General features: G+C 34.1%; 1 protein-coding gene across 10 annotated transcripts in view; it reads right to left on the bottom strand.

Moving 5' to 3' along the window:
- Liprin-gamma (liprin protein kazrin) overlaps positions 1-22,275 on the bottom strand; it is a 156,322-nt gene that overhangs the window by 126,908 nt on the left and 7,139 nt on the right. For 5 of the 10 annotated variants that reach the window (XM_083084685.1, XM_083084686.1, XM_083084687.1 and 2 more), the window contains exon 1: positions 5,610-5,768. The exons of 1 other annotated variant lie outside the window; for it this stretch is intronic. In XM_083084685.1, the coding sequence (XP_082940811.1) occupies positions 5,610-5,659 (50 nt within the window). In that variant the 5' untranslated portion in view covers positions 5,660-5,768. Of the gene's footprint in view, positions 1-5,609; positions 5,769-10,391; positions 10,607-22,275 lie in introns of those variants that run through there. 4 more of the 10 variants (XM_083084699.1, XM_083084700.1, XM_083084688.1 and 1 more) reach the window with 3 other exon arrangements.

Below are 22,275 nucleotides of genomic sequence, written 5' to 3'. Positions count from 1 at the left end.
GTATTGATAAAAGGGTAGGGTGCGGCCGTGCAATTGAGAAAATTGCACATGTATCGTTTTCACCCTTCTGTTACAAGGGAACCCAGACTATAGGGTATAAGCGGAGGAATCTTCCGGTTTAGTGCAGCCAATATGGCTCCGCCAAAATAAATTTACGATAAATAATGTTCCTGCACCTTGTGCGTGCTATAAGAAAAATCAACTTTAATAAATAATGCTTTACGAAAGTACTTTCTAAAAGTGAATCAGTGAAAATATTAATATAAACAGTAAAATAAAATTTTACTGAGTAGTTCATTGATCTTCAGTGGAAACGGTAATTTTTTTGTTATTTTATCTTATATCTCACTCATTATGATGAAAGTAAAATTCACTGTATAAAACCAGTAAATTTAATTATAAAACCAATAATCGCTAATTCGTTTGTTTACCTCTATGATGCTATCTCTCTCGTATTTAAGTTTTAGTCATGAGAATTAATAAAATTAATAATATAAAGTTTGCAAAGGGCGACAAATAAAATTAAAAGTATTAGTTCGATTTAATTTTTTATATACTCTCAATAGAGGAACTTCAGGTATTAAATCGATTTTATAAGTCGGACAAATAAATATCCGGCGAATAAACAAAAATAATCCGTTCATTATCTATTTAAAATGGAAAGTTCAATATGCATGTAATAAAATAAAATTTTTAATATAAATATAAATAAAATATATAGTAAATATAAATAAAATTTTTTATTTTATATGAAACAGATAAATTATAGTTTAATATTTTAGTGATTGAAACAGTCAATATTATTAATTCTTTCAATGAAATATTATTGATTTACAGTACTATACTTATGCTAACTGCTATAATCAATGACTATTTATTATTTTTCAGTGATAATACACTGATTCATTTTTAGAGAGTAGTTTGAGTCATCATGATTCAATTTCTGTAACGTTTGGAGATACGAGATACGTTGAAATCTTTTTTTTTATACATTCCTTCTTATGAATATCGTGTGAATTTTGTCTAATTGCCCACCCTTTCGCGTTATCGGTACATTTTCTATCGGGAAACTTCCGCAATTCGTTAGATTTATCGTGGTGATGTACCTTAATACTCTGCTCGCTTTTAGATTTAGTTTTCTTCTTTTTAAGTTACTTTAGTAAAGTCCGCGTGAAATAAACGAAAAAAGAATGTGTTATCTGTTCCTCTTGAAACTTGAATCGCGTTAAGATACTGGCGGATAATTTACAGCGTAATTGAATCTCTATTTAAATATGCACAATAAAATACAATCTTAAATTTGAATCAATTACGCTAATAAATATAATTTAAAATACGTGCTCGTAATCGAGTTCGTCCTGGAATAATTTCGTTATTTTCGCTAACGACAAAAAGATTAATATGGCTAAACGGTAGATACCGTATTTTCGTCGACATTTTGTTGAAATAGCACGCATCGATCAAATTTATTTTTTTTCGAATTTGTTCGCGACAATTAATAGCATTATTCCGTATCGTTTTGCAATTGTTGATGGCGGTCGTGCGAGCATTTATGCTAAATGACGCGAACGGTTTTGCGAAATCTCTGGATGGAATGTTGAAACGCGTTCGCTGTCAGAAGCCGCAGTGCGGTGTTCTCTAATTATTCGAGGGTAATTAGAATATCAATAATCTATCGCCGCGTACGTGACAATGCGTATTCGCGCGGCAATTGTCATCAAGTCAAAGGATAGTCAAACGATTTCGAGGTGTGACGCTGCGAATCATCGGTCTGATTTCGTCGTGTAGCAGACACACGCTGATACTCATTAATATCTGACTATATAAGAGAGAGAATCGTAAATTCCTCGACGATAAATTATACAATAAAGCGCACCGAGTTAATGCACTTAGTACGTTCGCAGTCGGCGAAGTTGAAGATAAATTAGCTCCAACTTCGCGTATAGCGTACTCTCGTGAACGGAGAGGGAATGGCCCCGAACGGCTTTAGGAGCTCCGTAATTTCAGCACGTTTCGCGATTGATAAACGTTCCGCAAAATTTCCGCCAGCAATTTCCCCGCTCGCCATTGTCCCTGAGGCGAGAATCGCCATTGTTCGTCTAGTGGCATCGGCTAATTTCATCGACCGGCCCCGGCGCCGCTAACGAGCTCACCGCGAAGCGGACATCCACGTGGACGGGATCGACATCAAGGTCGGCAACGAGAGGTGCGAGGGTGCGACTGGAAAATCACGGGTGTCATCGCAGCCCATAGTTATACGATGGCTCGTGTGTAATCGGCATCCCCGGTGGCTGAGAGCGTGACCAATTCGGCCAACCATTGATTTGTAGGATTGGCCCCCTGTTCGTGCCGTGCTATTCCCCTCGAAAAGACCGGTTCGGTCAATCGGCGGCGCGAAGCCGCGTGTTTACCGGCTCCGATCTGGGAAAATATTTTCTCCCGCCGTCGAGGGGAGGAAGAGATCCTAATCATGTTCTGGATCCTCTTCCTCTTCGTTCTTTTCTTGCCGCAAGTCTTTATTTCTCGTTGTCGTAAAATTGGAGGCCCTCCTTCGACCTTATGCAATCAAATCGTGATTATTGGTTGCGATGATTATTTTTACAAAAGTAAAAGTACGATGCACATATTAATTCTTGAATTTTTGTAGATTCAATAATCCCTGACTGCATCGACTGATTTTCAATATTTATAAATGCTTCGCTATTCATCTATAGTCAATTGTGTATGTCATATTAATTATTTTAGAATCAATGTAAATTAAGCGCAAACTTCTCTTTTTTGTACATATTTCTTTTATATTTTTATTTTTATTTTATTTTTATTTTAAATTAGAATTTATATCTTATTGTTACAATATTTTCATTTAAAAATAATTAAAAAATTTCTAAAATTTAAAAATGTGTAATGCACACACACTCGTATATGTACTCTAAGAGATATTTTATATGAAATAAACTTATGTCTTTATTTAAAAAAAAATTTTTTTTCCCCTACTTTGATATTGAAATAAGACGCTGATCTTAATCCTATGCACTATTGCAAAGTCCATCGCGTTTACCGCCATCAGCATTAGCTAAGAAAACGATCCTTTCGTCGAAGAGACCTGGCGAAATCAAGAGAATCCAAAGCTTATTCCTGGATTATCGTTATCCAATTAAGGATTCGCAGAGCAATGACCCCAATGAAATGCAGCTTTCTCTTTCGTACCCCTCGAGCACGACCCTTGATCGACCAGTATCAGCCATCGTATTCAGTGTATTCAATGGCTTTTGCTAACCGAATCGACCTGAAGTCGAAGCAAAGTTTATCGACGAGCTTTTAATGTCACTCGGATCAGTAAGTAAAGTTCGAATTGTTCTCGATTGTTTTCGATTTGTCCGTCGTCGGCTTTTTGCGGCTCATGGGACGATTATTAGAGCGCATAGAGTAAATTCAAAACTAAACATTTACTACGATGCACTTGCAAATGCGACGACGATCACTAAATATCATCTCGATAAATCATTATTCTTTCAGAGACACGATGTTTTTTAAAAATTATTTATAAAACTTCTCGTATCGGATATCTTGGACATGTCGGGCCGAACTAAAGATATGAATTTTTGAAGAGACACGTTTCATACGAAATTATTAAAGTGAAAATGCGACGCTCGGACCGCCGAAACTTCGACGCGCATCAAAATTTAATAATTTCCTTTGGAACACATAAATACGGAAGGAGTTAAAGGGCAGTCTGATGAAGCATTCGGAGGTTTCTGGAGCAATCTGGAATCTGTTTATGCTAATGCCATGTCTCGAAACACGAAACCGTGAAAACTCGTCCCTCGTCGGTCGCACATCGCATCGTACACCGGAAATCTTTCATTGTCGACAATTCAGACAATTCGACGCTTGACAGATCAGATTTACAACGAGTGCTGTTAATTCGTGTCGCTAATTCGACGCTTTGGGAGTTCGACCGACTTTTTATCGACGGGCGTGGCATGTCAACCCGTTTCGTTTCACACGTCACTTGCAAATCTATTCAGGATCGCATTACAATTTGAGTATAACAATTCGATAACGTCACCTAAAATGATTTATGTATCTGTATCGTATCTGATTCGCGTCATATTCATCTGATAAAGAGATCGATATATTACGGAAGAATAAATCCGAAAATATCATTATTTTCTACCGTGTTTTAGATGTCATTGAAGAGCATTTTGCAACGATAACACATAGCTCTTTTTGAATTTCAAATAGAGCGCGTCAGCTGCTTCCAAGCGTAGCTTTGCAATAGATTTTACAATTCTAATTTTATTTTGAATATATTTAGAGAGTAACTTTAAATCTCTCTTATTTGTATAAGAATATAAAGACACAGTTATTATTTTATGTGCATAAAAGATCAGAGCATTATTATTCTCTACTCAGTAACGATAAAAATCCAGTAAAATGTAGCCGGCCACTCGGTAGCGATAATGTCAGAGAAACAAAAGTTTTTGTTACTTCAACTGAAGTGGCAGAAGCATTAATCGTAAAATTCTTTTAGGGATCAACGCGATGAAAACCGCATGATATTACACTTGTATGTCAGTTTCTTCGCTGATGAAGCTACTTCAAGTCTCTATTTCCGTTTCTAGCGTAACAGTGTCCGCGTAGTAACGTAGCGTCAAGTGTCTCTAACATCAAGGAACTGCATCAAGCAACATCATCTCCTCAGAGTTGCCTCGAGAGGCATGCGGAAGCGCGTTTTAACACGAAGGGAAGTGGCGGCCCAGTTTCTACACGCACATGGGTATCTATGGTCAGAGACAGCTGGCTTGCTTTGACGTATAGTATTGCGCAAGAGAGGTCAATTTAAGCACAGCATGTCTCCTTTACACATTAACGACGATGTCAGCGATAAACACAAGTTGTCATTTAAATTATACCTTATGCGCTTCTAGAAGATGCTTTCAAATCGATTTAATAATAGTACAAAAAAAAAACGTTTAGAGACCCCTGTGTCGGCTATAAATTCTCTAACTCTCTTCAACAGTTTACGCGAATCTTTCGTTATGTTAAAGATAGAAAATATTATCTTGTGAAGAGAGAGAGAAGTCAAATGATGTAACGTGTAAATTATCTCTCGGTATAAAGAGATAATCGTCATTTTTTGTAGTGTTTATAGAAAATGTTATATCATCGTGCATGATATAAGGAATATATATATATATATATATATATATATATATATATATATACACACATATATATATATATATGTATATATAATATATACATATATACATATATAATATATATACTAATTACACTAATTATATTAAAATGCCTGTAAAAATATCCTGAAAAAATGACAGTCTCATATAACAAGACGTAAATTGCGATTTTAAGACAGTTATCACAGAAATAGTGCATGCTATTAGATTATCGCGTTTCCGTCCTAGTCAACCTTGGCACTGACATATAGCGTTATCGAACGATAACTACCGCAATTATAATTATTCTAAAATAATTGTTAATGTTTTTAATGTAAAAAAAAATAAAATCACGATCAGATACGTATCTTTGTTTTTCCATTTAATTTTTTTAGATGTCGATCGCTTTAAATTGCACACACTCACCGAAATTCGACACGTTCGCGTAAAGGTAATAAAGCAGCCAGCGACACCATCGAAACAGCCGGACAGCCGAATGCTGAAAAACGACGAGTTCGATCATTGTCGCGTGGATATTAAATCCGACGATCGGCTTCGGTTCCGAGTAATGCGACCCGCGCATCGACGATCCGCGTACTGAAGTGGCCCACATTTTATAAACGCCGGCGTATCACTGCATAATATGTGGGGACTATCTAACTGAGAGAAAAGGAGAGCCGACAACCAAGAGCGAGCGAGAAGAAAAACGATGCGCGCTCGTTTCCCCTACTTGAGATCAAACGAATGACGCCATTTGAAATTAGGATGAGGATCCGGATGTTGGATTTCTCGTGCCCTTGGCGTCACCCATGAATTTATATAGAGGAGACTGCAAAATGTAATGATGCCGGACGATTACACAGGCCCACAAAAAAAAAAGTACCCTGTGCTGGCGATCTAACTAGGCTAGTCTTATGTATTTTGGCCCGCTGAATTCGAATCTGACGTCAGAATTGCTCCATCACGTCACAGTTTTTTTTAAATCTTAAAAGAGAAAGACGAAAATTTCGTAAAAATCGACATTCTAGGGTAGTAAGACTGCGCTTCTTGAGGGAAAAGTTACCGAAATCATATTTCCATGTATTTTCTGGCATTATAAATCCAAATCCGATTTGTCACACCAATCATACCATCGATTCCATTAACATTTGTCATGAAAAAGTAGCAATCTTCCGTATTCCATATTTGATTTTAGTTCATTCATAAATCTTATATTGGAAAGAATTAATCTTATATTCTCCAAGTCCAAATTTTGAGAAAAATTTTTTCGAAACTTACAGCTTCTAGCTGTTGAGTTCGTATAAGATGCAGAAATTTCTTTATATAGGTCACAAACCTCTTTTCATGTCTTTAAAGCGCTAGAGGTACATGAAAAAAAAGATTGTGCTATCTGGAGGTAAAAACCTATCTTAATATCTTCGCATCTTGATAAATAGAATCTGTTTGCAGTAAATTTTAGGTGTTACAACCTGAAAAAATAAAAAAAATAAAAAATGAGCACAAAAAAAATTGAGCACAACGTTTATATTCTAGGTCGGATTTGGATTTATAATGTCTGAAAATACATTAAAATATGATTTTGGTAATTTTTTCTTTAAGAAGCGCAGTCTTATTACCCTAGAATGTCGATTTTTACGAAATTTTCGTCTATTTTTGAGATTTAAAAAAAACTGTGACGTGATGGAGCAATTCTGACGTCAGATTCGAATTCAGCGGGCCAAAATACATAAGACTAGCCTCGCCAGCACAGGATACTTTTTTTTTTGTGGGCCTGTGTTATTTCCGCCTCTTTTAAACTTTTTCATTCATTTTTCCCCCTTTTCTCTCTCTCTCTCTCTCTCATTATATATACAGGGTGTCCCGAAACTAACGCTTGATATTTTAAAGGCAGATTCTCTGGCCAATTTAAAAACGATTTTTCCTCAGCGAAAATGTCGAGATCATTATTTTTTGCATATTCCTAATTTTTGTCATCATGTATCTTTCTAACTAAGCCTTAAATTTAAATTCTATTAAAGTAAACTCTACCTAAAATTAACTAAAGAATGTGACTTTATTAATATTTTATTCCCATAAGCCTTAGTTTGCGAAAAACCCTTTATTTTCAATCGTTTATAACTCGAAAACTATTAGTGCCGCGACATTTTCGCTGAGGAAAAATCGTTTTTAAATTGGTCAGAGAATCTGCCTTTAAAATATCAAGCGTTAGTTTCGTGACACCCTGTATATATATATATATATATATATATATATATATATATATATATATATATATATATATATATATATATATATATGTATTAGTTTATATTAATTAAAATATTAATTTCTGTATATCAGTAATCGTTATCTCACTCTTTATATCTCATCGTCTATCTCAAATCGTAAAGCAAAAAAAACTTATCAAACTTCAATAACAACAAATGCAAAATTATTCATAAGGAAGATTGCTCGCGTAATAAACCTGGATATATAGCTCGCGATTCAATCTGAAATGGTAATGGTGGAAGTAATTAACACCTCATCGCGTTACATGGGGTCCGAACAAAGATGGTAGATTTGCGCAATTATTAAATTTGTCTCGTAGCGCGGGGCATTCGTTGTAAATGTTGACGAAATAGGGAGAAGTTAGTTCACTAGCAAAGCTATTAAGGGGTTATTTTCCTATCCGGTATATACGTATATACAGCGTGCAAGATGGATATTATGCTCAGTACTTCCATTGCGGTAGTTAAAACACCATCCCACCTTCAAATTGTCTATCGTCGAATCTGTCGCGTGTCATCATCAGGGAACTGAACTTTCTGCATTAAGCGAAAACGCCAATTTCATCAAAATATGACAGGCTGAAGTTGTATTTCTGTTTTTATGCGTACCAACATCTTTTGAGAAAGATTTTATGCCACGACAAAACGCGAAATCACTCTCAAATCGCGAATTTCATCTCAAATCGCGAAATTTCGTTTTTTGTTTGATTTTCATATTATTTCGTCTATTTGAGTACATATTTAACAATAAATAAAGAAGGCATCGGCATTAAACTATAGTATTGTCTGCGACAGCGATTCGTTCTCCTTGCAAGAATCCCCACGAAACGAACTGGAAGTGTTACCTTGTCGTCGCGCACTGTACAAACTGAAACGAATTGGAAGCGTTGCCTTGTATAAAAATAATCGCTATCGATATCTCTCTCGACTCATATTTTTTCATATATTCAGATTTTAGAAACAAAAAATTTATTTTAGTTTTCAATTTTAGTTTTGTTCTATGATAGGGGAGAAATTTAATAATCTATTTTCTTTTCTTCTACATTAAGATGTTAAAATCAAAGAAATCCTATTTTTTATTTTTCCTAGTTGTGTTATTAATAAAAATTAATGTATTATTGTAAAAATTAATTGTATTATTAATAAAAATCACTATAAAAAATGTGTGAAGACCATTTCTCCTCTTCTTTATAACCATAAAATATATCTATGCACTACAGTTATGAGTAACAGGTGTCGATAATTCATTTCAAAAAAATTTCTAAAATTGAAATCGAAATAATGGAAAATCAAAATAATGGGTAAAACGCGATAAAACGCGAAATTTTGGAATCAAATCGCGAAAAACAGTCAACATAAAAAGTTCAGTTCTCTGGTCATCATCTTCCCTCCGAGATCTTCGTGACAAACGGAATAGGATAATAAAATTGATAGTAGCAAAAAGTGTGTATTCTCTTTTTGTAGTAGAAGAATTACACTTTTTTTATTTTGGATTTATATCCATTAAAAAACTTTTTAACCTTTTCAACCTCTTGGGGGATGCATTGGAAGAATGCAGTCGAGAAGAGATGATTCGGTTGCGAGTATCTTAGTTGCGGTATACGATCAGATATTTATATATAAAGCTATAATACATAGTGGCTTTGGCACCACCCACTCGACGAGAACACGACGCATAAACAGGATATAGTCGGATGCGAGCCAGGAAATATACGTGGCGCAAAAGGACACCGTTGGGGCGCGAGGACATTCCGTTGTATAAGCTTATATTGTCGTCGTCCTTTTTTCTCGCTGGACATACAAACTTTATGCGAGACATTATCGTTCCGGCCACGCGCCTCATAAAAGAATTCTTAGAATCAAAGGATCCTACTAGAATTCGTAAAATTCCTGCAAACGCGACACGTCCTGCAGAAATAGTAACCGGCTTAGCCTGTTTACGACTTTGCCTCTTTTTTTACAATCGTCGATGCGCGACTATCACGCGATAAACGTGACTTTTAATAGCGATTATAATTTTCGAGAAAACGCTATCATGATCGGATCCAATAAATTCGTAGGACATCCTTTGTGATACAGATTCATAATTTAAGATACAATGAAGATTGCAAAGTTTTAAAAAAGAAAATTGAAACAATACGATTTATTGCGTTATGATGATACCAGATCTTAAAGCTGCGATATCACTTCAATATCTATCCTAGGATATATTTTCATCGTAGACTTATATGTCATTAAATAATTCTGAAGTTACTCTTGAATGGAGAGTGAAAATAAGATTTATAGCGAGAAAAGTCAATATTTGAAATGCATGGGAATGAAAAAGAAAAATATCCGCGTTCTGTGGAGAGCCAACACGTCGCAGGTGAAATATGAAAAATGAAATATTGACAGCTCACACTTGACCCACATGCGATATAAAGAGCGAGTGCTATGAAGTGCTGAACAAAATGCACGTGCTCGCGTAATAAATGGAAAAGGTGATGAGCACGCCCACGCAAACTGAGAAATAATTGCAAATCCACCCATAAATAGAATTGCAGAGAAATACACAGTTATTTAATTAATAAATAATACTTTTTTCACGTAATTATATTAATTATATCAAAATCAAAATCACTCGACTTTCAAATCAAATCGGAATTATATCGAATGATTATCGGCCACGAATGACATTTCGGTAACGCGCTGGTTCCTTCAAATCGCTCGTCCTTGTGCAATCTAGCCTGAGACATAAATGTATCTTGAGAAGCATTGCACGCTCGACTTGGCGAACTCCGACCTCGTTTTCAACGGAAATTTCGTATCTTACGACCGTTACGTCATCGTCTCGGAGATATCGGGCCCGATTGGCACGTTGTTTCCGATTCTGACGTATATAAATTCTCGTGGTGGCTCCGTCTCGGCAACGCTACAACGGCATCGAATTTACGACCCTTACCTGATCACGATTCCATGAATCGGCCACGAATTCTCCCGGAGCGATCTCAGGCAATTTCGGCTGCACCTGGCACGTATGCCCCGACGAAAGCGGAGTAAGTTCACCGTTGCATAATGACGAACGATGATTCACGAGTAAGTCGCACGCCGACCCATATAGTTCCTCCTCTCTCTTCCTTAATGCGGCGAATAACTAATTCATGGGGTCCTTCGTATCTGCAAGATTATGAAAATTATGTTGGCGTCAAAGGAGCTGATACATCAACGCGATGTTTACGATTGCAAAAGCTTTAAAGAAATATAAGAAATTTTAAATTATCCCTTATATAAAGTATTTTAAAAAGACATGAGCGCAGGATATATTAATCAGAATTATGGATAGTAAGAGAAATGTCATTTTTGTTCCATAAATATATGAGCACGATATACAAAATATATCCATCCAAATGTGCCGCATAAAAATAAGCTTTTCGCGTTATAAAAGTGGTCCCGTCATCGCCTCTATTTCGCGGGACGCACGTGCGCGAAGAGCTTTTACAAAAATGACAGGTTAAAAAAAAATGGAACGATTCTTGAATCGGTTACGTTCCAATTTCACAGCACCTCCAGCTTTATTTTCACATCACGTTTCGCTCGAAATCGCGAAAAGAATGGTAGGGACGATCGGGGAGGCAAACGGACGGTAAGAATGGAGATGGAAAAAAATACCTAACCAACGCTAGCAAGCTAATAATCTAGGCCCATAAACTTTGTTTATCCTTCTCTCTTTTGTTTCCCGGATGAAATTGGAGGTATGTTATAACATAAAGATACTTTACTTTTCGCCTATGGGATCAAGGAGATGATGATAATCTCGCGCGAGACGTTACACATCGCGGCTGACTCTTCGTAAGCCATGTGAGAAAATCGCGAGTAAGAAACGCGTCCATGATAAACGCGATTACAGCGGCAACGATACCTCTCATTCGTCTTAACGTAGGGTTTTAGACTTGTATTTTCCGTGTCGTCGCAGACTCCATTAACGGCAACATCGTTAGTCGAGCTCTGCCCGACCAACCGCAACTTTCGTCGACGAAACCGGAGGACGCGTCCTCCCGTTTCGACGGAAACGACATTAAAGGGATGGGGGAGAACTTTCCTCCTCGCTCATATCCGCGCGCGGCTCCGTAAGACAAAAGTCTTACAGGATATAATATCCCGCAGCGACGTATCTTCCAGTCGAAGAAATGGCGAAGAAATAATTCAAAAGTTTCTCGCGAAACAGCTTGCATCGCCCCCGCTCCCGCCCTCACTTCCCGTTTCAACCATTCTATCGAAAACGAAACGAGTTCCTCGGAACTACATTTGGCGAACTACATGCAACATATGGCATCGTAAATATTAGCTTGTGAACTGTAATAAAATCCTCTGCGATTAATGTGATTAATTTTTAGCTCGTTCTTTAAAGGAAATGATCCTTAGAAATGATATATAATGAGAGAAGAATAAAAAAATCTGCGTGCAATCGTAGGACGTATTTTAAATACGCCTGGAATAAAGATATTTCCTCTGTTTAGTATATCAATTGTTATACGCGCGTTGCCGGCAGTATCGTTATTGCCGTTATTACACACACACACGCGCGCGCGCGCGCGCACACGCATACATATATACATATATACAGGGTGGCCCATTTTAATCCATCCAGTCGAATATCTCGAAAACCAAGCCCGAGAGAGAAAAATGTTTCAGACAAAAGTTGTTTGGTTCCGAGGGGGCCATAAGATGGTACCATTGGTTTGACCTTGAAGAGTCATTTGAAGGTCACGTGAAGGTCACTTTAATTTTTTTAAATAGAACACCCTATATATTTTTACACATTCTTATAACTCATCTCGAGAGCTTTCCAAAACACTATAATTAAGTTAGTTTTCATTAAGTACTTTCCGAGTTATGAGGCTTGAAATAATTTCTTAATTTTACATAAACCGTAAAATATCTTGTAAAATATTCATTTTTCGATTATCTTACCTTAATACTTTTATGTACAAAATAATGAGAGGAATCAATTGGTGTAAAGAAAACACATAATTGTTTCGAAAAAAAAAATGTAATTGTTAATTGCAAATTACATTTTTTCTTTCGAAACAATTATGTGTTTTCTTTACACCAATTGATTCCTCTCATTATTTTGTACATAAAAGTATTAAGGTAAGATAATCGAAAAATGAATATTTTACAAGATATTTTACGGTTTATGTAAAATTAAGAAATTATTTCAAGCCTCATAACTCGGAAAGTACTTAATGAAAACTAACTTAATTATAGTGTTTTGGAAAGCTCTCGAGATGAGTTATAAGAATGTGTAAAAATATATAGTGTTCCATTTAAAAAAATTGAAGTGACCTTCACGTGACCTTCAAATGACTCTTCAAGGTCAAACCAATGGTACCATCTTATGGTCCCCTCGAAACCAAACAACTTTTGTCTGAAACATTTTTCTCTCCCGGGCTTGGTTTTCGAGATATTCGACTGGATGTATTAAAATGAGCCACCCTGTATATATGTATATATACAGGATGTCCCAGACTTAACGAATCAGCTGTTAATGGTAGATTCCTGAGATCATTTGGAGACGAAAATTCTAATACCAAAATGTTGAGGAAGACTTCATAAAAATATCCAAACTATTGTCGCATGGAAAACACAATCGCGCTCACTGCAGAATTCTATTTTTTATTTCATATTCATCCCTCTATCGATATCGATATTATCGCACTGTACACGGGCACCTCTTGATGCGCTATGTCCTTGACCATAGGAGAACGTAACGCGCCGATTGATAATCTTTAATCTTTTATAGCGTCGAAACTACACTTTCCTCAATATTTTGGTGTTAAGATTTTCGTTTCCAAATGATCTCAGGAATCTATCATTAATGGCTGATTAGTTAAGTCTGGGACACCCTGTATACACACACACACACACGCACGCACGCACGCACGCACGCACGCACGCACGCACGCACGCACGCACGCACGCATGCACGCACGCACGCACACGCACACACGCGCGCACACACACGTATATGTATGTATGTGTGTGTGTATGTATATGTGTAAGTTGCGAGGCGGATTTATTTCTTTTTAGATCGCGTTTTACTACTACTTTCGTGCGGAGAACGTTATTCTCGGCCGATATAATAGACGGCGCTCTCTTTCTAGCGAAACAGGAGGTCGATGCACCACTGACTCCCCGTGCGCTTCACCTTTTTCGTTCAGAGAGATCGTCCGCCGCTCCTTGACCCTAGTTTGCATCACGTGCCACGGCAAGTGGGATCAGGTACCATTTATCCACTCTAACCGGTCGCGAGATGCCGTAATTCAAAGCCATTTCGACAACGAGTATTGTGTAGCGAAGGAAGATATTAGTGTCAGCGTATAAAAGACAACGTCGAAATAGAAGTCACGTCGGCGAAAAATGACTTTATCTGGAAAAAATATTTCATTCTGTCACCTCGTAGTAAATCTGTGACTCGATACATTTCGTGCGGATGCGTCAAAATTTGTGCATCGGTTGAATCGAACATCGTAATAAAATAGAGCGAATGTAGCAGAGAAGAGAAGAAAAATTCTCTACGATACATGAAAAATTTTGAATATATATGTATAACTAATCGTAAAACTAATTTTTCTAAAATTATTTGTTCCTTACTTATGAATAATGAATTAATATATATTTAAAGTTTATTTATACTTAATTTATATTTAATTTAAAATTGTTCTCTTTACTTTATTTCCTGAAAAGTGATCGCGGAAAGTAAAAATATTTCGGGTACACGTGTAGCAGAGATTAATGTAGCTGAGAAAGCGAAGAAAAAATAATGTATTTCAAAAATAGCTTAGCATTAGCTTTGTATCACGTTACGTATAGCTTTCTAAAGGCCAAAACGGATCAAATTTATTTGATACGGCCAATCGTGCGACTTCGCGTTATTGTAACTTTACTCGACTATTGGATATTGGCTAGAGCCGTGCGCAAATTTAATCGGCGAATTTAACTGATATTGTCCGCAATTGTTTATATAGGTCCAATTAATTTATCATATTTTTCAGAAGATTATATAATACAGCTTCCCTCTTTATATATTAATAACGTCTATGTTATCATCATTACTTATATTGCACATTTGTTCACAATAATATCTATATTTTTTAATATTTTCTAGAAAATGTATGTATATTTCTATTTTATATTCTTTTTCAATTTTTTTATTGTACTATGCTCGGAGGATGTTTTCTCTAGTTTTTAATTTTTTTTATTTAACTATGCGAAGTGTTAAGTGTGTCCCCCAATATTCGAAAAATTATATTTTCATACTTAAATTTTTCTATAATTAAATTTCTATAGTGAGCATCTAATTAGGCGATCAGATTTTGTAATATTAATAAACGAGTATTTTGAAATATCAATAACGTTCAAGCATCTAATTCTATAATATTATTTTAATCTTGTACGGTTAATGTTAATTAAATAAAAAGAGCACTTAATTCCCCGTTTAAATATTTAAATAGTACATTAAAAAAGAAACATTTTAAGATCAATAACGCTAGAGAACGCAATAATTTAGTAACATTGTACTTATGTAGGTTAAATGATAGTAATCGATTTTTAATTTACATAATAATATTTTTATAAACATTTAATTTTTAAAGTTTGAATAGGTGGATATATTTTAAGTACCAATTACAAACCTAGTGATTTCTTAGGATATTTAATTAACATCTAATTGTTACGTTTTTATTTCCTTTGTCCTTCTTCCTTCTTCGTTTTTGTTTCCTTTTTCCTTTTTTTATATTATTTATATATTTTTTTATAGAAGTTATTTTTTTATAGAAGTTTGATATTAAATAGGTCTCTCCCAATATAAATTTAATTTTCTGCTAAATCGTTTGAATATCTGATTCCGGAGGCTTCAACATATTATTATCATCTTATTTTAAGACAAATTAGACTTTATTTTGCGTTGGTAGAAGGGGCATGTCGGTGAAGTTGGCATATCATTTCCCAGCAAATCACAAATAAAAGGGAGTTCTTCTCGCATGCAGTCGAGTTCTATAGTTCCTGATACTTTTTAGTAATAGTTCTGGTGATTTCATCCAAAAAAACGTCGATCGAAAAAATGATCTGCTAACTTCCCGTAGCAGATCATTTTCTAGCAGATCAAAAATAAAAAGAAGTTCTTCACGCATGCAGTCGAGTTCTATAGTTCCTGATACTTTTTAGTGATAGTTCTAGTAATTTTGCCAAAAAAAGTCGATTGAAAACACCAGCAAATCTCTTACCTATATACATATATCGAGGTAAGACGCCGATCCATTTTATAGAGTTCTGCTTGTTACAAAATAGTTCACGTATATTTTTGGGCATGTATATTGTCTTTCCAAAGAGTTCTAATGATGGAAATAATTAGAAAATGTTTAAAACAATTATTTTTCCCGAAAAACGAGTATTTTCGAGTATAGAGATGATATGCTGGCCGTAATTCGACAGTTCTGTTTATTCTAAAACAGTTCTCGCATAGTTCTGGGCATGTTCATTGCCTTTCCAAAGAGTTCTAGTGATAAAAATAATTAGAAAATTTTTGAAACAATTTTTTTACCCAAAAAACGAGCATCTTTGAGTATAGAGATATGCTGGCCGTAATTCGACAGTTCTATTTATTCTAAAACAGTTCTCGCATAGTTCTGGGCATGTTCATTGCCTTTCCAAAGAGTTCTAGTGATAAAAATAATTAGAAAATTTTTGAAACAATTTTTTTACCCAAAAAACGAGCATCTTTGAGTATAGAGATGATATACTGGCCGTAATTCGACAGTTCTGCTTATTCTCACATAGTTCTAAGCATATTAATGACTTTTCCAAACAGTTCTAGTTTTGAAAATGGAAACTGCTTAAAAAAAGAAAAAAATTTATTAAAAAAATTGTAACTATTTTTATCATAACTATTCGAAATGGCACTCTACATGCTCAAAATTATGCCAGAACTGTTTTAAAATAAACAGAACTACGGCTCGTTTTTTGGATAAAAAAATGTTTAAAAAATAGTTACAATTTTTTTAATAAATTTTTTTCTTTATTTAAGCAGTTTCCATTTTCAAAACTAGAACTGTTTGGAAAAGTCATTAATATGCTTAGAACTATGTGAGAACTGTTTTAGAATAAACAGGACTGTCGAATTACGGCCAGCATATCATCTCTATACTCAAAGATGCTCGTTTTTTTGGGTAAAAAAATTGTTTCAAAAATTTTCTAATTATTTTTATCACTAGAACTCTTTGGAAAGGCAATGAACATGCCCAGAACTATGCGAGAACTGTTTTAGAATAAACAGAACTGTCGAATTACGGCCAGCATATCTCTATACTCAAAGATGCTCGTTTTTTGGGTAAAAAAATTGTTTCAAAAATTTTCTAATTATTTTTATCACTAGAACTCTTTGGAAAGGCAATGAACATGCCCAGAACTATGCGAGAACTGTTTTAGAATAAACAGAACTGTCGAATTACGGCCAGCATATCATCTCTATACTCGAAAATACTCGTTTTTCGGGAAAAATAATTGTTTTAAACATTTTCTAATTATTTCCATCATTAGAACTCTTTGGAAAGACAATATACATGCCCAAAAATATACGAGAACTATTTTGTAACAAGCAGAACTCTATAAAATGGATCGGCGTCTTACCTCGATATATGTATATAGGTAAGAGATTTGCTGGTGTTTTCAATCGACTTTTTTTGGCAAAATTACCAGAACTATCACTAAAAAGTATCAGGAACTATAGAACTCGACTGCATGCGTGAAGAACTTCTTTTTATTTTTGATCTACTAGAAAATGATCTGCTACGGGAAGTTAGCAGATCATTTTTTCGATCGACGTTTTTTTGGATAAAATCACCAGAACTATTACTAAAAAGTATCAGGAATTATAGAACTCGACTGCATGCGAGAAGAACTTCCTTTTATTTTTGATCTGCTGGAAAATGATATGCTAACTTCACGCACACAGAAGGGGCTAACTTAGTGGGGAGTCCCCTATGTCACGAGAGCATTGTCAGTCGGCGAACGATACTAGTGACAGTGAGATTAGTGCACTTAATCGGCAGTGGTACATCAAAAGGAGGAAGCCATTCTGTAGCTCGGTGACACGTATTGTGCGTAAATGTGCCTTTTGTTATCCAATTGATTTTGAAATGTGTCATCTGCGCCACAGGAAAACCAACACGTGACGATTTCATAGCGTCTTGGCTTCGTTTATTAGAGTAACATCAAAATATCCCGAAAACAACAACGTAAGATCTTAAAAAGGAGAATAATCTATTTCTTTTTTATCTTTAAATAATACAGTAAAGGCGTGTTTTTTAAAAAAAATTCTTAGATCCATATTAAAAATCCATATTAAAATTTATAACCAAAATATTATTTTTTTCCTTTTTTTGAGAAAACGCAATTAATAAAATGAGTATCAAGGTTTTGCATATTATAAAATGAAAGTACTCGCGGTGCTTATTCCACCGATATTAGATCACACGATAAAATCACAACGCGCGATTTTCATCACTCCGATGAAAAACATAAGCTGCTTGTACATATTAATTGCAACCCAACGTTGCATTATACGCACTCAATTTAGATATTGCCTTAGAAGTAATCGTGAATTCGAACAATGCCGCGCGATATTTAACGTCCAGTCGTGTAGTCTCGAATACACATTTATAAAAATAAACGTGATACAAAACATTGTGTATTTTCTCTCATATTTCAGCGCTATTCTAAATTTAATAACTATCATCGATTCTATCTTTTATACGGCGCAGATAAAATGAAATTTTGTAGTAATTTGATTTAGACATCGAATTTCGAGTAAGTAAATAAATAATTATTAATTTTATTATTAATGAAAGAGAATCAAATTAATAAATTAGCGAAATGTAGATTGATACTGTAGACTGTGGATTAAAAATATAATACAAAATATAAAGAGATATCTTTAAATAAAATGTAAAAGACAAAAGTTATTAAAAAAGGCACACACACAAGTATTATTTTCGATTATTTCAATTTTTCTACGAAAATTAAAATTAAGTAGTAATAAGTTTATTATTATGTCAAGTATTATTTCCAATTGTTGTAATTTTTTGTAGGAAAATTAAAATAATTAAAAATGACATTTGAAACAATAATAAACTTTAACTATTGTATTCTATTAGAAATGTGGAAGAAAGAATGATACTTTAAGTAATAATTTCTCTCCTACTTTTTTGATCTCTAAATTTTCAATCTAATATCTATTTTACTTTAAAACAGTGATTTTCAAACTCTTGGCACAATAACTTTTACGGTTGGATTAAAAAACATATCACGTTATATTTAATGAAATATTTTTCAACAAAAAACTTAATATTTTAAATAATTTATCAGTTAATTTATTCAATTTATTCATAGGTCTATATTATTTATCAATACTATACATTCATTAGTATAATCTTTGCAACTGAATAAATATGCAAATTATATATATATATATATATATATATATATATATATATATATAAATTGTGTATGTATTATAGAAATTGTGTCTGCGTATGTGTATGTGCGCGCGGTACATTTAGAAAATTCCGCGACACACCCTTTGAGAGAACCACTACCTTTAAACATACAGTGAAATCATGTTTTGCGAAAAAAATTATTTAATATATAATTTCGTCGAAAACTCATCTTTTAAACCTTTAAGTAAGAAGATGTTCGTTTACTGTCAATTTGAAATACAAAATAGGAACTAAAATCGTAAATTAAATCTAATGAAATTTTCTAAAATATAAACCGTGTGAGAAAATTAAAAAAAGAAACTTTCAACTTGTAAAGAATATTAGTGAATATATTTCGCATTTTTACAATTCATAAAAATATCTGTATAAAAAGAAGCTTTTTAATCTTTCTGAAACCAGCCTGATATATGTATATACATTGATACGTCTTTTAAGGAAATCATGAAAGCGTATCGTGGATCATGCATAGTAATTATATCATTAGCATTAAATGGAGTCCAATAGCAGGATGGAGAATTTTTAATTACGTAGCAAAAAACATAGAGAGAAGTATTACAGGAACATTCTCACGTGTACTAGTCGCAAGGTTAATCGATATTAGGTATTCTTAGTACGGAAAGCGCCATATCGCACCGTCCGTCGAGAGACGGTAAAAATTTATCGTCCACCATAGAAACGCTTCTAGCAATCAACGTATAAACGGTTTTACTTTATGGAAAATTCTTGATACGAAAGTTCCGAAATTTGCACAGGGATTTTTCATATTTAACGCGATTGCTCTTTCTAGCGCTGATCTCGGCAATTATTCATCTGGTCTTATGATGTTCTTTTATTGCCGATAAAATCCTCTTTCTGTTCGGTTGCCATGGATTAAACCGGACCAAATTTCAATCTCTCGCGGCCGAGAAGTTCTGTCGTCCGTATAATTCGATTAGCGATTTGAAATTGAAGTGATCAGAGTGCATGTCTCGAAATCTATATAAAGTTTAGCACTTCTGAAATGAAGTTATAAATTTTAAAGTTAAAAATTTTTTTATTCCCTTATTTCTTACGTTATTATTTTTTTTATTATTTTATAACACATACACACGCATATACACTATGTAATATATTACATCTAAAATTTTTAAAAAATTTATTATTGTATATAATTTTATATCATAATTTCGTTCTTTTCAATGAACTATAAAAATGGATACCTCACAACGAAAATTACTTCGATTATGAAAATAAATAAGCACGATATAACGAAGAAAAAGGTCAATAGCGCGCATCGAAACGGCAATCGAGAGTTTCCCGGATTAATAAGAGCAAAAAGTTAATCTTAACGGGGGAATAAGAACGCAATTTACTGGCTGTACTCGATAATAAAATTAGCCGGTTAACCGGTTTTCGGTGCTTCGTTAGCGTAATTTGCTGCCTTTTTTTCCCGCATGATATTACAGCTGATATTCACGTAACGTGGAATTTTTCGAAGCATAGTGAATTTTCTTATTACGCGGAATCACGTCACAAATGCACACTGTGTATCATATTTTTATACAATAATTACATTATTCTATGAATAATATGAAGCCTTTGAAATATGAAGAATACGGATATTACCGAGGGGTAAACCGCTGAGGGCATTGCGGTGTACAGATTTGAAGCATTGCTAGACTTATTGGGCATTGTTTGGGAATTACTGGCGTTTCTTGGGCATTAGTTGGCATTGCTTGGGCATTACTGAGCATTGCTTGGACATTACTGGACATTGCTTGGGCATTACTGGGCATTACTTGGGCATTATTAGGTTTTATTGAAGTATTAATGCGTATTATGGACGTTATTAAAGTAATATTAAGTCTTTTTTTCCAAATAATAATTTTATGTCACAATTACAACACTCAATAAAACGTGTTTTTAAATTTTAGGTAAATTATATAAATACCTTATGATGTTATCCGTTGAGTATTCCGGTCGGTAAACGCCGGTTCAGCGCTGCTATCACAAAATATTCATTTTTCGATTATCTTACCTTAATACTTATATGTACAAAATAATGAGAGAAATCAATTGGTGTAAAGAAAACACATAGTTGTTTCGAAGAAAAAATATGTAATTTGCAATTAACAATTACATATTTTTTCTTAAAAATAACTATGTGTTTTCTTTACACCAATTGATTCCTCTCATTATTTTGCACATAAAAATATTAAGGTAAGATAATCGAAAAATGAATATTTTTACAAGATATTTTACGGTTTATGTAAAATTAAGAAATGATTTCAAGCCTTATAACTCAAAAAGTACTTGAGGGAAAAATATTTTATTATAGTGTTTTGGAAAGTCCTCGAGATAAGCTACAAGAATATGCAATAAAAAATAGGCAGTTCCTTTTAAAAAATTGAGGGTGACCTTCACGTGACCTTCAAGTAACTATTTAAGGTCAAATTAATGACACCATATGATGGCCCCCTTCAAGCCATACCACTTTTGTTTGAAATATTTTTTTATTTAACGCACTGTTTCGGAGATATTTGAGCGTATTATTTAAAATGGGACACCCTGTATATTAGATGATTTAAATAAAGTGTATTTATGTAAATCTATTAAGATAAATATTAACTTATACAGTTTTACTATGACTGTGTTCAGCAGAAAAAGCAACTTATTTGCAACTGTTGTAAGATTCTTCAATACGATTAATTCTTGTCGAAATTCTTAGCCGTTCTTGCCCTTAGTTCTTATCGATCTAAATGTAATAAATCAATCATATAAAAAATTTTATAACAGTTGCAAAGCTACTTTTTCTGCTGAACGCAGCCTATTAGTCTTGCTTGGGCATTGGTGGGCGTTACTAGGCATTAGTAAAAAATTTAGCAGTAATGTCCAGGAATTGGGCATTAGTAGGCATTAGTGTACATAATTTTGATCAGCGGTTTACCCCTCGGATATTACTATGGATTACTATAGATTTTTGACCATAATATAATACGATAATTAATTAATATGTAATAATTAACACGATGTACAGTGATATAAAAATAAATATGTGTCATTCATACAAAGAACGTGGAAAGACTGAATCTGAAATAATCCTGAGAAGTCTGAAACGTCTGCTTCAATTATAATTACTAGCTTGTAGTAATTATTCGTCCGTAACGTTGCTTTACCATCGCCTAATTAGATAAGACATCGCAGCGATTAATAAGAAGAGATAAAAAATGTAATAAATCGTGAGAAAATTTCGAGTATACATCGAGAATATTAAAGTGCTGCATGCATAAGAATTTTTTAACTTTCCTTCGA

Source organism: Camponotus vicinus, unplaced genomic scaffold, assembly GCF_025532165.1.
Source record: "Camponotus vicinus isolate PSW18456_S1 unplaced genomic scaffold, iyCamVici1.0 SCAF_12, whole genome shotgun sequence".
NCBI classification, from domain to species: domain Eukaryota; kingdom Metazoa; phylum Arthropoda; class Insecta; order Hymenoptera; family Formicidae; genus Camponotus; species Camponotus vicinus.
Note: the sequence above shows the minus strand (reverse complement) of the source record. Positions and strands in the feature narration are given on the sequence as shown.